The sequence below is a fragment of the Ranitomeya variabilis genome, chromosome 4, assembly GCF_051348905.1.
Source record: "Ranitomeya variabilis isolate aRanVar5 chromosome 4, aRanVar5.hap1, whole genome shotgun sequence".
Classification (NCBI taxonomy): Eukaryota; Metazoa; Chordata; class Amphibia; order Anura; family Dendrobatidae; genus Ranitomeya; species Ranitomeya variabilis.
Window position 1 is genome coordinate 116,247,289 of NC_135235.1, and position 17,389 is coordinate 116,264,677.

A 17,389-nucleotide genomic window follows, 5' to 3' on the forward strand; every position below is an offset into this window, starting at 1 on the left:
ACCACAACTCTAGAGTCCGCTAAATCTTTCTGAAGTCAAGTGGTGGTTCTGATTTGCCTCTAGCAATGCTACGAGCAGTTCTCACTGAAACTTTGCTTGGTCTTCCTGATCTCATCTTGACCTCCACTGTTCCTCTTAACTGTCATTTCTTAATTACATTTTGAACTGAGGAAAGTGGAATTTGAAAACGCTTTGCTATCTTCTTATATCCTTTTCTTGCTTTTTGGGCCTCCACCATTTTCATTTTCAGAGTGCTAGGCAGCTGCTTAGAAGAACCCATGGCTGCTGTTTTGGCACAGCTTTAGAGGAGGCTGAGTTTTTATAAAGCTGGGAAATTTGCATCACCTGGCCTTTCCTAACGATGATAGTGAACAAGCCATAACCCTAACAGGCTAATTAAGGTCTGAAACCTTGGTCAAAGTTATCTGAGCACAGAAATCTCCAAGGGTGACCAAAATTTTGCATCGGCCTATTTTCCTTTTTGCGATTTTTTAAAATGTAAAAAATGACAATATTTTTTTTTGCTGAAAATACAGAGGAAATGTGTCATGCTTAACTTTAGGTCTTTTAGAGATCACTTCATCTTCTATTTGCTTAACTGTTCACAATAATGGTGCTTTTGACCAGGGATGCCTAAACTTTTACATTCCCCTGTATGTAAGAATAAATAAAGAACTTTACATAGGGTATCCTATCATATTTACCTAATTATGAGTATAAAAGAGAATGATGGCTTATATAAAAATGTTGATGGATACTGTATCTCACTCTTGCGTTTTTTTAGTGGTGCTTTAAAGGTCATTGCATCTGGAAGTCACCAGAGCAATCTTACAGTCAGGATGGAGGATGGAGCTCATGGTCAAGATTTGGATCCTGTTCTCGAACATGTGGAGGAGGAGTGCGTTCCCGTGGCAGACAGTGCAACAATCCACCGTGAGTGCCACAGGCAATATCTGCTTAAAAGTGTTGCCTATTTTTGCCATTTGCTTTTCTCATGAAGGTTCCTTAGATGATCTGATGACTGTATTTTACGATACTATACATTTCTCTGATATGCTTAGATATGTTGTCTACCCGCTTAAAATAGGCCTGTACAGGATATTACACCAGAAAATGTTCTCAATGTTGACAGTATTTACAAACAATTTTATATTTATCAGTCTGTTAGTTCTTCTCTGATGTCAGATTTCAAGAGAAATTAATCTGTGACATGTTGAAGAGTCAGTTTTAATATGATCAGATGACAGTGACATATACTCTGAAATATAATTCTTGCACTCATATAAATTATGGGATTGTTACTGAACCCATGTGTCAAACTACGGGAATGAAAAAAATAAATATCGGCACTAATTGATTGTGGTGCGGCTACTATATTACAAAGTTCCTGTGGAATGGAAAACCTTGGTGATTTGGAATGGATGTTCATTTTTCCATATGCTCTTTGGATTTGTTTTTTTATATTTTATATAGTAAGTAATTTGTATAGTAAAAAAAAAAATCATACAAATGCTTTTAAAAAAGAACACCTTTAGGCTGGACTTTAGTGATGCAAAAGTTGAAATTAGGTGAATATTATTTTCAGTTGTGGCCAAGATCTGTTTCAGATTATACCATTTTGCACCAAGGTTTGTTAGCTAAAACTAAGAGTGAAACATACATAGAGAAGAAATGTAATGGACAGATTTGTATCTCTATGTTTAAGAACTGGCATTAGAGCAGTACTTAATCCCCAGAATCAATTGAGGGTCCAGAAGTCAGAAGTTAGATTTCATAGGAAAATCCTGCTGACAGATTCCCTTTAAGTTATAACTACTCTAAACCATGAAAAGGTTTCATGTTCAATTGATCCAGTCACACAAAACAGTAAGATGGAGGTTGACTATTTACATGATCATTTTCGTTTCCGTTTAGTAACCAGATCTGTACTGAAAACTCTTGTTTAAAACAATGAATGACACTGTTTTACTAGAGTATGGAGTATGATTATTCCTACGTTGACAGTTCTGAACTGTGTATTTCTTTAAGGCATTCCAGAATCATTCCAAGGGCATCTGCAAAATATATAAACCAGCCATTGCTATGCCATTCTGAGAAGACTTCCAGATAATTCATTGAGAAATGAGAAATATTTTAATATTTTATTTAAGAAACTGTATGACTCAGCAGGTGCTTACATGTTATCTTAGCTGTCAGGCTCATATATGCAATTTTGGGTTCCAGATACCTAGTTTGTGTGCCTAACACTTGTGAGTAATCTTTCGAATTCCAGTTCATCATAATGTAAACATATGTTATGCTTCTGGTGGTTCGTTCTCCTCAGCAAAGCCACATCTGTATGCTCTTTTTGTTCTTTCTCCACCATATTTTCAGATTACATAAACACAGACTTGGCACAAGGCATATAGGGAAACAATAAATTTTCAGAAGTTGTGATTTATTGAAGGCAAATGTTAATGTGGCTCAATGCTGTTTCAACTGCTTCGACTTTATCAGATGTTATTTCTTCTTTTTTCTTGTATCCCATCTCATTTATTCTGCTGTACACCATTACAAGATTTAGCAACTCAAATTTTGAGACAATTGAGCGCTGAACATACTGATATTTATAGGGACGCAGAACGCAGTCTTCTAAATCAAGTTCTTTGTTCCGAATCTGAAAGAAAAGGAGGATCATGGATATAAATATTCATTTACTCTTGTAAAAAATAAATAAATATATATATATATATATATATATATATATCATCATTAATCTATATGACATTTTCTGAAGTCTAAATATTGCATTACAATACTGAGCAACCTGAAAAGAACCTTATGTAATAATCTACAGGATGGGCCATTTATATGGATGCACCTAAATACAATGGGAATGGTTGGTGATATCAACTTCCTGTTTGTGGCACATTAGTATATGGGAGGGGGAAAACTTTTCAAGATGGTTGGTGATCATGGTGGCCATTTTGAAGTCGGACATTTTGGATCCAACTCTATTTTTTCCAATGGGAAGAGGGTCATGTGACACATCAAACTTATTGAGAATTTCACAAGAAAAACAATGATGTGCTTTGTTTTAACATAGCTTTATTCTTTCATGAGTCATTTACAAGTTTATGACCACTTATAAAATGTGTTCAAAGTGCTGCCCACTGTGTTGGATTGTTAATGCAACCCTCTTCTCCCACTCTTGACACACTGATAGCAACACCGCAGAAGAAATGCTAGCACAGGTTTCCAGTATCCATTGTTTCAGATGCTGCACATCTCGTATCTTCACAGATAAAAATCTAAGGGGGTCAGATTGGGAGACCTTGGTGGCCATTCAACTGGCCCATGACGACCAATCCACTTTCCAGGAAACTGTTCATGTTGGAATGCTCGGACCTGACACCCATAATGTGGTGGTGCATTCATTTTTATTTCTTTGTTGATTTTAAGGTATGCTTATAGTTGTCATACTGGAAGATAAAAATCCTTTTCAACTTCAGCTTTTTAGCAGAACAGAGGCCTGAGTTTTTCAATTCAAACAAATTTGGAACTGCTCATATTTCCCTCCATTTTGACTAAAGCCCCAGTTTCAGCTGCCAAAAAACAGTCTCTAAGCATAATTCTGCCTCCACCATGCTTCACTGTGGGTATTGTTTTCTTTGGTGATGCACAATGTTAACGTTGATTTCTACAGGTTAAAGATGACATTAAAGGTGCACAAAGTTCTGAAAAAATTCTTCTTGGTGTGATTTGTTTTACATGACAAACACCTGACTGTAGACTTTTTATATCCACTGTATGTGCATTATAAATTAGGCATGGGAATAGCTACTATAAGTACTTTAAGTACTCGGTTTCAGTGACAGGATGACATTCAGCCCTGTGAAATCATGCAAGACTTTTCCTGAACTTTAATGGCTCTTTTGTTGGAACCACAACAATCCAAATTACACTAATTTTATAGATTAAATACAGATATAGACATTAGCATGAGTGTACCAATTTATTTGGTATAGCACAGATACCTATATGCCAACCCATGACACATTTTCCCAATAGAGGTGGTTGCATGGAAAATGAGCAGCTAATAGAACTTTCAGCAGCACCTGTTAATTGGATAGGCTATGATTGCATATGCGCTCTAAGTTACTACATATGTCAGATTATCTGAATTTGGTATTCAGCATGTTTTTGGGGTACTCTGTAGAGATGGAGTGGATCGCTTCACGTAAACTCGGTCCACGGTCCAGGTCAGAGCTTTTTGGCCGTAGACAAGGGTTTCGGGAAGTGATCTGGTCATCTCTGATACTTTTTTTTTTAAACGAAACAAGAGCAATGATATAATAAAGATGAATAAAGAATATAAACATTATAAAAATATACAAGTGCAAAAGCACCTAAATCTTTATAATACAGGACATTGTACTGTTTGCGAGAAAGATATTCAACAAAATGTAACCCAAGGCCACTAAAATGTAATGTTTTGTTTTGAAGACCAGTTTATGGAGGTCGTGACTGTCCGGGTCCTACTTATGAATATCAGATGTGCAACACTGAAGAATGTCGAGGACCATTTGAGGATTTCCGGGCTCAGCAGTGCTCACAGCGAAACTCATACTACACACACCAAAACACCAAGCATACTTGGCTTCCCTATGAACATCATGATGGTAAAACAACTTCAAAAGCTTGTGTTATTGTTTCATAATTCGAGAGATTGTAAATGTAATCCAATCTTTTTCTTTAATTTACGGGATTTTTTCATTATCATAAATGGGTAAAATTGCAGAATGCTTGTAAAATCCATGAACTTTGCAATTTACCTTTTATTAAAAATCCTCTCCATTCTCAGGATCAGATGGGTTTTTAATTTCAATACTGCAAGGTGACCAGATTCCTAGGCGAGGAGCACAGTGCTTGCAAATCCTTTCTAATTGAGCTTGTAAGTGCTGCTCTGAAGCTGACTGGATCACTGGATCACACCAGTTTTGATGCCTCTGCACTCCTCTAGTGTTGCAAAGCTACTGTTGCATTACGCATTGGAGCACCAGGAGTGCGCTAACCCCCAGCAAGCTGGAAGCTGTGTAGCGTTGTGTTCCTTTATAGAGAATAGAGTACAACCTTTTAATGTGTCAGAGGGAGGAATGTAATATTGACTGTGTATTGATGTCAGAAAATTTGGAGACAATCACAAATTAGCTTCAGTCTAAGGCTGCCGTCACACTAGCAGTATTTGGTCAGTATTTTACATCAGTATTTATAAGCCAAAACCAGGAGTGGGTGATCAATGCAGAAGTGGTGCATATGTTTCTATTATACTTTTCCTCTATCTGTTCCAATCCTGGTTTTGGCTTACACATACTGATGTAAAATACTGACCAAATACTGCTAGTGTGACGGCAGCCTAAGAGTTATACATGGTGTAGTGTTAGGCTACGTTCACATTTGCGGTCAGCGCCGCAGCGTCGGGCGCCGCAGCGGCGCCGCATGCGTCATGCGCCCCTATATTTAACATGGGGGCGCATGGACATGCGTTGTGCTGCGTTTAGCGCCGCATGGCCGCAAGCGTTGGACGCAAGAAACGCATCAAGTTGCATTTTTTTTTGCGTCCAACTTGCGGCCAAAAACGACGCATGCGGCGCAAAACGCAGCGTTTTAGCGTGCGTTTTGCCGCGTTTTTGTTTGCGTTGTGCGCTGCGGCGCCGACGCTGCGGCGCACAACGCAAATGTGAACGTAGCCTTAAATGTGTGTATTTCTTCTCACAATCTAACTGAATATATTGTTGCTTTTCTACAGAGGCACAGAAATGTGAGCTTATATGCCAATCTATGGAAACGACAGATGTGGTTTTCATGAATCAGGTGGTTCATGATGGTACTCGTTGTAGCTACAAAGATCCATATAGCGTTTGCGCTAGAGGAGATTGTGTGGTGAGTGCTCAAGCCTCATAAATAAATCATCTTTAACCCCTTTACCCCCAAGGGTGGTTTGCACGTTAATGACCGGGACAATTTTTACAATTCTGACCACTGTCCCTTTATGAGTTTATAACTCTGGAACGCTTCAACGGATCTTGGCGATTCTGACACTGTTTTCTCGCAACATATTGTACTTCATGATAGTGGTAAAATTTCTTCGATATAACTTGCGTTTATTTGTGAAAAAAACAGAAATTTGGGGAAAATTTTGAAAATGTCGCAATTTTCCAAATTTGAATTTTTATGCCCATAAATCACAGAGATATGTCACACAAAATACTTAATAGGTAACATTTCCCACATGTCTACTTTACATCAGCACAATTTAGGAACCAAATTTTTTTTTTGTTAGGGAGTTATAAGGGTTAAAAGTTGACCAGCAATTTCTCATTTTTACAACACCATTTTTTTTTAGGGACCACATCTCATTTGAAGTCATTTTGAGGGGTCTATATGATAGAAAATACCCAAGTGTGACACCATTCTAAAAACTCCACCCCTCAAGGTGCTCAAAACCACATTCAAGAAATTTATTAACCCTTCAGGTGTTTCACAGGAATTTTTGGAATGTTTAACTAAAAATTAACATTTAAATTTTTTTTACACAAAATTTATTTCAGCTCCAATTTGTTTTATTTTACCAAGGGTAACAGGAGAAAATGGACCCCAAAAGTTGTTGTACAATTTGTCCTGAGTACACCGATACCCCATATGTTGGGGTAAACCACTGTTTGGGTGCACCGCAGAGCTCGGAAGGGAAGGAGCGCCATTTGACTTTTCAATGCAAAATTGACTGGAATTGAGATGAAACGCCATGTTGCGTTTGGAGAGCCCCTGATGTGCCTAAACATTGAAACCCCCCACAAGTGACACCATTTTGGAAAGTAGACCCCTTAAGGAACTTATCTAGATGTGTGGTGAGCACTTTGACCCAACAAGTGCTTCACAGAAGTTTATAATGCAGAGCCATAAAAATAAAAAATCATATTTTTTCACAAAAAATATATTTTCGCCCCCAATTTTTTATTTTCCCAAGGGTAAGAGAAGAAATTAGACCAAAAGAGTTGTTGTGCAATTTGTCCTGAGTACGCCGATACCCCATATGTGGGGGTAAACGACTGTTTGGGCGCATGGCAGAGCTCAGAAGGGAAGGAGCGCCATTTGACTTTTCAATGAAAATTGACTGGAATTAAGATGGGACGCCATGTCGCGTTTGGAGAGCCCCTGATGTGCCTAAACATTAAACCCCCCACAAGTGACACCATTTTGGAAAGTAGACCCCCTAAGAAACTTATCTAGATGTGTTTTGAGAGTTTTGATCCCTCAAGTGTTTCACTACAGGTTATAACGCAGAGCCGTGAAAATAAAAATTCTTTTTTTTTCACAAAAATGATTTTTTTAGCCCCCAGTTTTGTATTTTCACAAGGGTAACAGGATAAATTGGACCCCAAAAGTTGTTGTCCAATTTGTACTGAGTATGCTGATACCCCATATGTGGGGGGAACCACTGTTTGGGCACATGGCAGAGCTCGGGAGGGAAGGAGTGCCATTTGGAATGCAGACTTAGATGGATTGGTTTGCAGGCGTCATGTTGCATTTGCAGAGCCCCTGATGTACCCAAACAGTATAAACCCCCAAAAGTGACCCCATATTGGAAACTAGACCTCCCAAGGAACTTATCTAGATGTGTTGTGAGAACTTTGAACCCCAGGTGTTTCACTACAGTTTACATCGCAGAGCAGTGATAATAAACAATCTTTTTTTTTCCCACAAAAATGATATTTAGCCCCCCAAATGTATATTTTCCCAAGGGTAACAAGAAAACTTGGACCCCAAAAGTTGTTGTCCAGTTTTTCCCGAGTACGCTGATGCCCCATATGTTGGGGTAAACCCCTGTTTGGGCGCACGGTAAAGCTCGGAAGGGAAGGAGCACTGTTTTACTTTTTCAATGCAGAATTGGCTGGAATTGAGATCGGACGCCATGTCGTGTTTGGAGAGCCCCTGATGTGCCTATGACTTTAGCTCCAACCCTAGCCCCAACCCTAACCCCAGCCATAACCCCAACCTTAGCCCTAACCCTAGCCCTAACCCTAGCCGTAACCCTAACCCTAGCCCTAACCCTAGCCCTAACCCTAGCCCTAACCCTAACCCTAACCCTAGCCCTAACCCTAATGGGAAAATGGAAATAAATACATTTTTTTAATTTTATTACTTTTCCCTAACTAAGGGGGTGATGAAGGGGGGTTTGATTTACTTCTATAGCATTTTTATAGCGGATTTTTATGATTGGCAGCCGTCACACACTAAAAGACGCTTTTTATAGCAAAAAAGTTTTTGCATCTCCACATTTTGAGACCTATAATTTTTCCATATTTTGGTCCACAGAGTCATGTGAGGTCTTGTTTTTTGCGGGACGAGTTGACGTTTTTATTGGTAACATTTTCGGACAAGTGACAGTTTTTGATCGCTTTTTATTCCGATTTTTGTGAGGCAGAATGACAAAAAAACAGCTATTCATGAATTTCTTTTGGGGGAGGCATTTATACGTTTGGTAAAATTGATAAAGCAGTTTTATTCTTCGGGTCAGTACGATTACAGCGATACCTCATTTATATCATTTTTTTATGTTTTGGCGCTTTTATACGATAAAAACTATTTTATAGAATAAATAATTATTTTGGCATCACTTTATTCTGAGGACTATAACTTTTTTATTTTTTCTTTGAGGACACTGTATGGCGGCTCGTTTTTTGCGGGACAAGATGACGTTTTCAGCGGTACCATGGTTATTTATATCTGTCTTTTTGATCGCATGTTATTCCACTTTTTGTTCGGTGGTATGATAATAAAGCGTTGTTTTTTGCCTCGTTTTTTTTTTTCCTACGGTGTTCACTGAAGGGGTTAACTAGTGATATAGTTTTATAGGTGGGGTCGTTATGGACGCGGTGATACTAAATATGTGTACTTTTATTGTTTTTTTTTTATTTAGATAAAGAAATGTATTTATGGGAATAATATATATATTTTTTTCTTTATTTAGGAATTTTTTTTATTTTATTTTTTTTTACTTATGTGGAATTTTTTTTTTTTACTTTTTTACTTTGTCCCAGGGGGGGATATCACAGATCGGTGATCTGACCGTTTGCACTGCACTCTGTCAGATCACCGATCTGCCTCACAGCACTGCAGGCTTACCAAGCGCCTGCTCTGAGCAGGCACTTGGTAAGCCACCTCCTTCCCTGCAGGACCCGGATGCCGCGGCCATCTTGGATCCGGGCACCTGCAGCGAGGAGGAGGTAAGAGACCCTCGCAGCAACGCGATCACATCGCGTTGCTCCGGGGGTCTCAGGGAAGCCCGCAGGGAGCCCCCTCCCTGCGCGATGCTTCCCTGTACCGCCGGCACACCGCGACCATGTTTGATCGCGGTGTGCCGGGGGTTAATGTGCCGGGGGCGGTCCGTGACCTCTCCTGGCACATAGTGCCGGATGTCAGCTGTGATAATCAGCTGACACCCGGCCGCGATCGGCCGTGCTCCCCCCATGAGCTCTGCCGATCGTGCTGGCCGTACTATCCCGTCGGTCATACGGGCCCACCCCACCTCGACGGGATAGTACGTCCAATGTCAGAAAGGGGTTAATATCTGCATTAGGATTCAATCAGTTTAGAAACCCCATTTTCATTTACCCTGTAGGGATCTCTGAATTAATAGAAGGGCCTTCTATCAAGAATCCTTATATCTTGCTAGAGTAGAGCACGCAAACAAAGAGCACCCATCATAGTTCAAAAACAGAAAATAAAGGTGGTGCTCACCATCCGGTAAAACATTCCTTTAGTTTTTCCATAACACGGGTATAGCGGGAGAGGAGCGGATACCTTCTGTGGACGACAGCCTTTTCGCGCTAGCTGCACTACAATGGGTCCTATCCCTATTTTTTCTGTTTTTGGACTATAATTGATTTATTTTTTGGTGTGCACCCTTATTCCCTCAGTTGTCTGGTGTCCAGCCTACACCCAGGTAGATTTCAATCTCAGCTGAGATAACCACAGAAGTAAGTGCCGGCAACATACCTCTTTGTAAACCGTAAAGAGCACCCCTCACTCTGGAGGACCTGTCCTGTTCTGAATTACAAAGACAATCTATTGATTAAATACACATTATGTAATTCATTACTTCCCTTGTGTTGGCACTGCAAAGAACCAGGTTTTCCCCCAGAATACAGTTGATATCAAGGGGTGCTAACAGGAGGTCACTTTGGAAGCAGTTTATTTTCAAAGAACCTTCTCTAATAAGTCAGGATTAGGCTATAGGGTGAACGCCATGGACTTAAGTCTACCTTGAACCTTAAAAACTATGGCTAAAGGATTGTCTAATGTGAACTCTTTTTCAGAGTCAGACATTATGTTTGACTGTATATGTACGAAGCAATAGATTATACCTGAAAAGCATCCCAGGCCGAGCCTTTGTGCTTCCCTTAAAGACTGACAACTGCTTTATATAAGCATAGCATATATTCGAAAACTCACGCATCACTTAGAAGTTATATTTCTGTGATCCCACAATCCCGTCTGTATTGCTTGGCTTAAAAATGCCAAGGAGTGCCCATATGTCCAACAATAGTTGTGCCGTCTCTCTTCTTACTTACATTATATTTGTTCTTACATTTTATTCCTGATTTCTATTTTTCTATTCTTTTGTTTTCCTATGTTAGAGGCCAACGTACACATTGGAGAAAAGTTGACTAAACCATCTTTATTTAGCAGGAATTAGAATCATCTCATGTAAATGGGCTTGCCAACAGCCCTCCAACATATGACAGAGAGAGGAGGACTTTGCTTGTTGAATTAAATGACTGATCTTTTTTTCCTGGGAGCGGCTTAATTACATTTCCCGCTGAATGCTTAGCTGAGCCTTCATGTGTTTAAGAGAAGTCAGGAGAGACACTAATCATCCAAAAATCTGGGGATAAATGTAAGGTCATGCACTTGGGTAGAAGTAATAAGATGTATAACCATTTGCTTAATTCTAAAACTCTGGGCAAAACCGTCAATGAAAAAGACCTGGGTGTATGGGTGGATGACAAACTCATATTCAGTGGCCAGTGTCAGGCAGCTGCTACAAAGGCAAATAAAATAATGGGATGCATTAAAAGAGGAATAGATGCTCATGAGGAGAACATAATTTTACCTCTATACAAGTCACTAGTGCGACCACACTTAGAATACTGTGTACAGTTCTGGTCTCCGGTGTATAAGAAAGACATAGCTGAACTAGAGCGGGTGCAGAGAAGAGCGACCAAGGTTATTAGAGGACTGGGGGGTCTGCGATACCAAGATAGGTTATTACACTTGGGGCTATTTAGTTTGGAAAAATGAAGACTAAGGGGTGATCTTATGTTAATGTATAAATATATGAGGGGACAGTACAAAGACCTTTCTGATGATCTTTTTAATCATAGACCGGTGACAGGTGACAGGGACAAGGGGGCATCCTCTACATCTGGAGGAAAAAAGGTATAAGCATAATAACAGACGCGGATTCTTTACTGTAAGAGCAGTGAGACTATGGAACTCTCTGCCGTATGATGTTGTAATGAGTGATTCATTACTTAAATTTAAGAGGGGACTGGATACCTTTCTGGAAAAGTATAATGTTACAGGGTATATATTAGATTCCTTTATAAGGCGTTGATCCAGGGAACTAGTCTGATTGCCGTATGTGGGGTCGGGAAGGAATTTTTTTTCCCCATGGTGGAGCTTACTCTTACCACATGGGGTTTTTTTGCCTTCCCCTGGATCAACATGTTAGGGCATGTTAGGCTATGGGTTGAACTAGATGGACTTAAAGTCTTCCTTCAACCTTAATAACTATGTAACTATGTAAAAAAGTGACTTGCTGTCAGTTATCTAAGCTGTATGGCCACCTTTAGCCCTGTCTCAAAACAGATAGATCAGGAGTGGCCGTATGTTCGGTCCAGAAACAGAAACTCCATGTAAACAAGTGAATACAGCAGCACTCGGTAAGATGTATGGAAGCATTAAATATAGGAAATTTACACTTATAAAATGAAGGTACTTATCTCACAAATTGGCTAATTCATCAGAGCCCATCCATCTCGAGAAGGCAACCTTTCTTTGATGGACTCTAAACCTAACATTTATCAAACATGGAGTGAAATAGTCCATCAGTAAAAATGAATATAATTTTATGGAGTGAAATAGTCCATCAGTAAAAATGAATATAATTTTATGGAGTGAAATAGTCCATCAGTAAAAATGAATATAATTTTATGGAGTGAAATAGTCCATCAGTAAAAATGAATATAATTTTAATTTTATTAACTCCTCATCACAAGCAAAATAAATATTAGAAAAAATTAGTAGTAAAAGAGACTCAATTATAAACCTATGGGGTCAACACATTACTATTAGGACAGGGTAATTTGTCACCTTGGAGCTCTAGTGCTACAATAATACTAGGTATATGTTATAAACCTGGACAGGTTTCACAGATGCTGGAACGAGAGAAAGACAATCAAAGTGTCTCGTATCATATCCTATGTTTGGAGTGTCTAGTTGGCTAACTATTCTTGGCCTATTAGGCAATTAGGTCCCCCCTTCCTGCATACATACTTATGGCTTCTGTTCATATGATATTGTTTAAATATTAATCAAACATGCTTTCTCTGGGGTTAAAAGCCTACAAATTTCAAGGACAAATTAGAGCCAGCATTTTTGGATTTTCATTGGAAGGCTACACATGAGCATAGTCCGTGCCTTGGATTAAGCCTACCTACACCTAGTGAGCTGGAACACTTTTCACTCATTGAGTTTGACCTTGTTTTCTTTTTTCAAACATATCCATGTCTTAAAAACATTTGTTTTCTATATAGGACAACTCCCGTAATTGTGACAGGACCCAAATCACTTATTTCTTAGGGTGTCAGGGTCCGGTTTACCTCTACCTGAAGTATACAACTCGATAACAAAAATAGATTTCCTAAGGAAGTATTCTAAATATCCATTAAGTCTTAAGAGTCATGAACACGAGATTTTCCAAGGAAAACTTGTTGACGGAGCTGGTGCTAATTCTTCTCTCTCACACAAATCTTGAAGTCACAGCACTGGTTCTATAATTGGGGAATCTGTTTTCTGGCATTTACTAAAACGCGACCATTAGTGGAGAATGATAGCTGCTAAACATTCACATCTATATACATGCATGTGTCCTGATGTGACCTCTCTCTGCAGGGAATATACAGTCTTAGCATGCACGTCAGTGGAAAAGCGCTATGGGAACTATTCATCTAATGATGGCTAAGGAAATGTTATATCAACTATTTAAAATAATAATTACAGACTAGATTTAGATTTACTTTACTCCATTGGTTTCTTAATATATTCGGTGATGGACTGCTAAAACGGCACTTTTTCGATTCGACACGTGAATCTATTCATAGACAAGCTAGTATTATTCCAGTGCATCTTATTTTTCCTACACAACAGATACATTTAGCTCCTTTCTCCGTTTTACTGTGTTTTGTTTCTGTGCTTTTATTGACTTACTAATGAGAAGAAACATAAAAAAATGTTCTTTTCATATGTTTCAGGGGAACAGGTAAGGTGAAATAAAGTCGTTTCCTTCGGTGCTCGTTACACCGGTTCTGTGATACTTATCCTTTATCTCACCGGATTTGGCTAACAGAGGGCTCTTGTCTTGTTGCTTTGTGTTACAGCACTTCGGATGTGACAAGGAAATTGGCTCGCTGAAAGAAGATGATAAGTGTGGGGTTTGTGGAGGTGATAATTCTCATTGTCGAACTGTGAAGGGAACATTAGTGAAATCACCAAAGCAGCCTGGTAAGCAAATGCATCAGTATCAGTAGTTTTCTGTTAGGTGTTTGCAAAGGCAGGTTGTACGGGTACATGGAGTTAAGAATAACTCATATCAAGGGTGGGCATACAAATTGGTGCAACAGGGGTCCAAGAGGTAGGAAGACCATTATCACCTCTAAAGCAAGTAGAACTGTGCATTATGCTGAGCTATTGGACTACAATGGAAACACATATTGTTCTTGCATAGGGGCCCTCACCTGTCTGTGTCCGCCCCTGACGAGTTTATTTTACACGCTTATATAGCGCCATTAAATTCTGCAGCATTGAATTTTGTGTGACATTACCATATTTTACACAATCCTGAGACACAATGCTTCTGGTTCTTTGTAGCTATATGGCTGGTACAATATTGGGCTTTGTGGTTTACATTATGTTATGTTTCTGTGTCTGATACATATACATATCTCACTGTATACAAGAATAATTTCCAAAAATGTGACAAGACTGAGTTTTTTTAACCCATAACATAAAAGTCAAGTTAATAATACAACATCCTCTGTTTTACTAAAATTAGTTGATGCAAAAATGAATACACCTCACATCAAAAACTATTTGTATGACTTCCACGATTTTTAAGGACAGCACCAAGTCTTCTATTCATGGAAAGAACAAGTAGGCGACATATTTTACTGTCTATCATTTTCAATTGTTCACGAACGACCTCTTTTAGAGCCTGAATGCTGGATGGAGAATGATGCTTAACTTGTCTTTTCAGGATTCATCCCCATAGGTGTTTCGTTTGGGTACAGATCAGGAGACATACTTGGCAACTGAACCACTTTCACTCTGTTCTTCAGAAATGCAACACGGTGGTGGCAGTGTCCTTACGTGGGGCTGCATGAGTGCTGTTGCAGTAGGAGAGTTATATTTCATTGATGGTATAATGAATTCACAGATGTAATGCTCTATATCGATAGAGAAGATGCTACCATCCTCCGTGCCCTTGTAGATGTGCTCTTTTCCAGCATGACAGTGGTCTAAAACACACATCTGTTGCATTTCTGAAGAAGAAAAGGGTGAATGTTATTCAGTCGCCAAGTTTTTCCTCTGATCCAAACCCAATTAAACAACTATAGGGAATTCTGAAGAGACAACTTGAACATCACTCTCCGTCCAGCATCCAAGCTCTAAAAGCGGTTGTTCTTGAATGGAAAATAATAGATGTTACAATATGTCGCCAAATTGTTCATTCCTTGCCTTAAAGACTTGTTGCTGTCCTTAAAAATTATTATGGAGGTCATACAAAATACTAGATGTCGTCAGTTTTGATGCTAGATGTATTTATTTTTACTGTGACCTTGTATATTTCCATACAACAGACATATATTACTATTTAAAAATCAATATTTTCATTTTTTATTGCAGCTGGTGTTTTAAAAATGTTTGAGATTCCAGCAGGAGCCCGGCACATACAAATAGAAGAGACTGAAGTGTCCTCCAACAATCTTGGTAAGAACATCCAAATACTTTGAAAAGCATAAATCAGCTGGTGATTCACATAAGCCAAACTGTTACTGTTACATTCCTGAACATCACGTTTGATGTAGTTTGCAAAGATTTAAAAAATGCAGGCTTGGCTTTGAATTTTTTTTTTTTTTTAAGGAATGAATGTAGTGGTGATGGAGCAGTATTAAGTCCTTAAGAATTTCTAAGTCATACAGGTGCTTCTCACAAACTAATAATATCATCAAAAAGTTAATTTATTTCAGTTCTTCAATACAATAAGTGAAGCTCATATATTATATAGAGTCATTACAAACAGAGTGATCTAATTCAAGTGTTTATTTCTGTTAATGTGGATGATTATGGCTTACAGCCAATCAAAACCCAAAAGTCATTATCTCAGTAAATTAGAATACTTTATAACACCAGCTTGAAAATGATTTTAAAATCCGAAATGTTCAGTAAATGCACTCAATACTTGGTCGGGGCTCTTTTTTCATCATTTACTACATCAATGCGGCGTGGCATGGAGGTGATCAGCTTGTGGCACTGCTGAGGTGTTATGGAAGCCCAGGTTGCTTTTGATAGCAGCCTTCAGCTCGTCTGCATTGTTGGGTTTGGTGTCTCTTATCTTCCTCTTGACAGTACCCCATAAATTCTTTATGAGGTTAAGGTTTGGAGAGTTTGCTGGCCAATCAAGCACAGTGATACTGTTGTTTTTAAACCAGGTATTGGTACTTTTGGCAGTGTGGACAGATGCAAAGTCCTGCTGGAAAATTAAATTTCCATCTCCAAAAAGCTTGTTGTGGGAAGCATGAAGTGCTCCAAAATGTCCTGATAGATGGCTGCGCTGACTTTGGTCTTGATATAACAGACTAGACTTCAAGCAGCTTGGATTGTGTGCCTCCTCACTCTTCCTCCAGACTCTGGGACCTTGATTTCCCAATGAAATGCAATTTACGTTCATCTGAACACAATACCTTGCACCACCAAACAACAGTCAAGTTCTTTTGTTCCTTTGCCCAGGTAAGAAACTTCTGGCATTGCCTATTGGTCATGTGTGGCTTGACACAAGGATTGCGACAATTGTAGCCCATGTCCTGGATTTATCTCTGTGTGGTGGCTCTTCAAGCAATGACTCCAGCTGCAGTCCACTCCTTGTGAATCTCTCCCAAATTTTTGCATGGCCTTTTCTTAACAATTCTTTCAAGGCTGTGGTTATCACCGTTGCATGTGCACCTTTTTCTACCACACTTTTTCTCTCAACTCAACTTTCCATTAATATGCTTGGATACAGCCAGCTTCTTTAGCAATGACCTATTATGGCTTACCCTCCTTGTGGGGTGTGTCAATGACTGCCTTCTGGACATCTGTCAGGTCAGCAGTCTTCCCCATGATTGTGGAGTCTATTGAGCTTACTCTGTTTGTAATGACTCTATGGAATATGAGTTTCACTTTTTGCATTGAAGAACTGAAATAAATGAACTTTTTGATGATATTCTAATTTGTGAGAAGCACCTGTAGGTGATTTTAAATGTCTCAAATGGTAGTGTTCTGTACATCATTTACTGTACAGAAAGAAATTGTATACTCTGTATATGGAGTCTACAAACTGTTCTAGGAAAATCTGTGCTCCAGAAGGCTAATAGCACTTTGTTCCTCCTGAGTCTATCCGTATGGCTAAGTAGCACTGTACAGCCACATATTGCCACGTTCAGTAGAAATTGTGGGACAAATTATGGTGCCTTTTTTACCCACTAGTTGTGGGAAAATGTAAAATCTGGGGCTAAAACTAAATTTTGGTGGTAAAAACATTTATTTTTCTTCACTGCGCAATTGAATGAATTCTGTGACACACCCGTGATATCAATAAGATCACAGCACCCTTAGATGAATTGAGAAGTGTAGTTTGTAAAATGAGGTTACTTATGGGGGTTCTGCTGTTCTGGCACCTCAGGGGCTCTCCCAGTGGGTCATGGCACCTGCAAACCATAGTAGTACAATCTGGAGCTCGTTGCCATCTGAGCTTTGCACTGTGCCTGAAAAATATTTCCCGATTACATGTACATTGGCGCACTCAGGA

General features: G+C 39.1%; 1 protein-coding gene across 1 annotated transcript in view; it reads left to right on the top strand.

Annotated features, from left to right (window-relative positions):
* The window catches only part of ADAMTS14 (ADAM metallopeptidase with thrombospondin type 1 motif 14), a 266,445-nt gene that overhangs the window by 156,029 nt on the left and 93,027 nt on the right, over positions 1-17,389 (top strand). Inside the window, exons 11-15 of the mRNA XM_077259155.1 lie at positions 785-933; positions 4,486-4,661; positions 5,789-5,922; positions 13,704-13,827; positions 15,229-15,312. Of these exons, the coding sequence (XP_077115270.1) occupies positions 785-933; positions 4,486-4,661; positions 5,789-5,922; positions 13,704-13,827; positions 15,229-15,312 (667 nt within the window). The remainder of the gene's footprint in view (positions 1-784; positions 934-4,485; positions 4,662-5,788; positions 5,923-13,703; positions 13,828-15,228; positions 15,313-17,389) is intronic.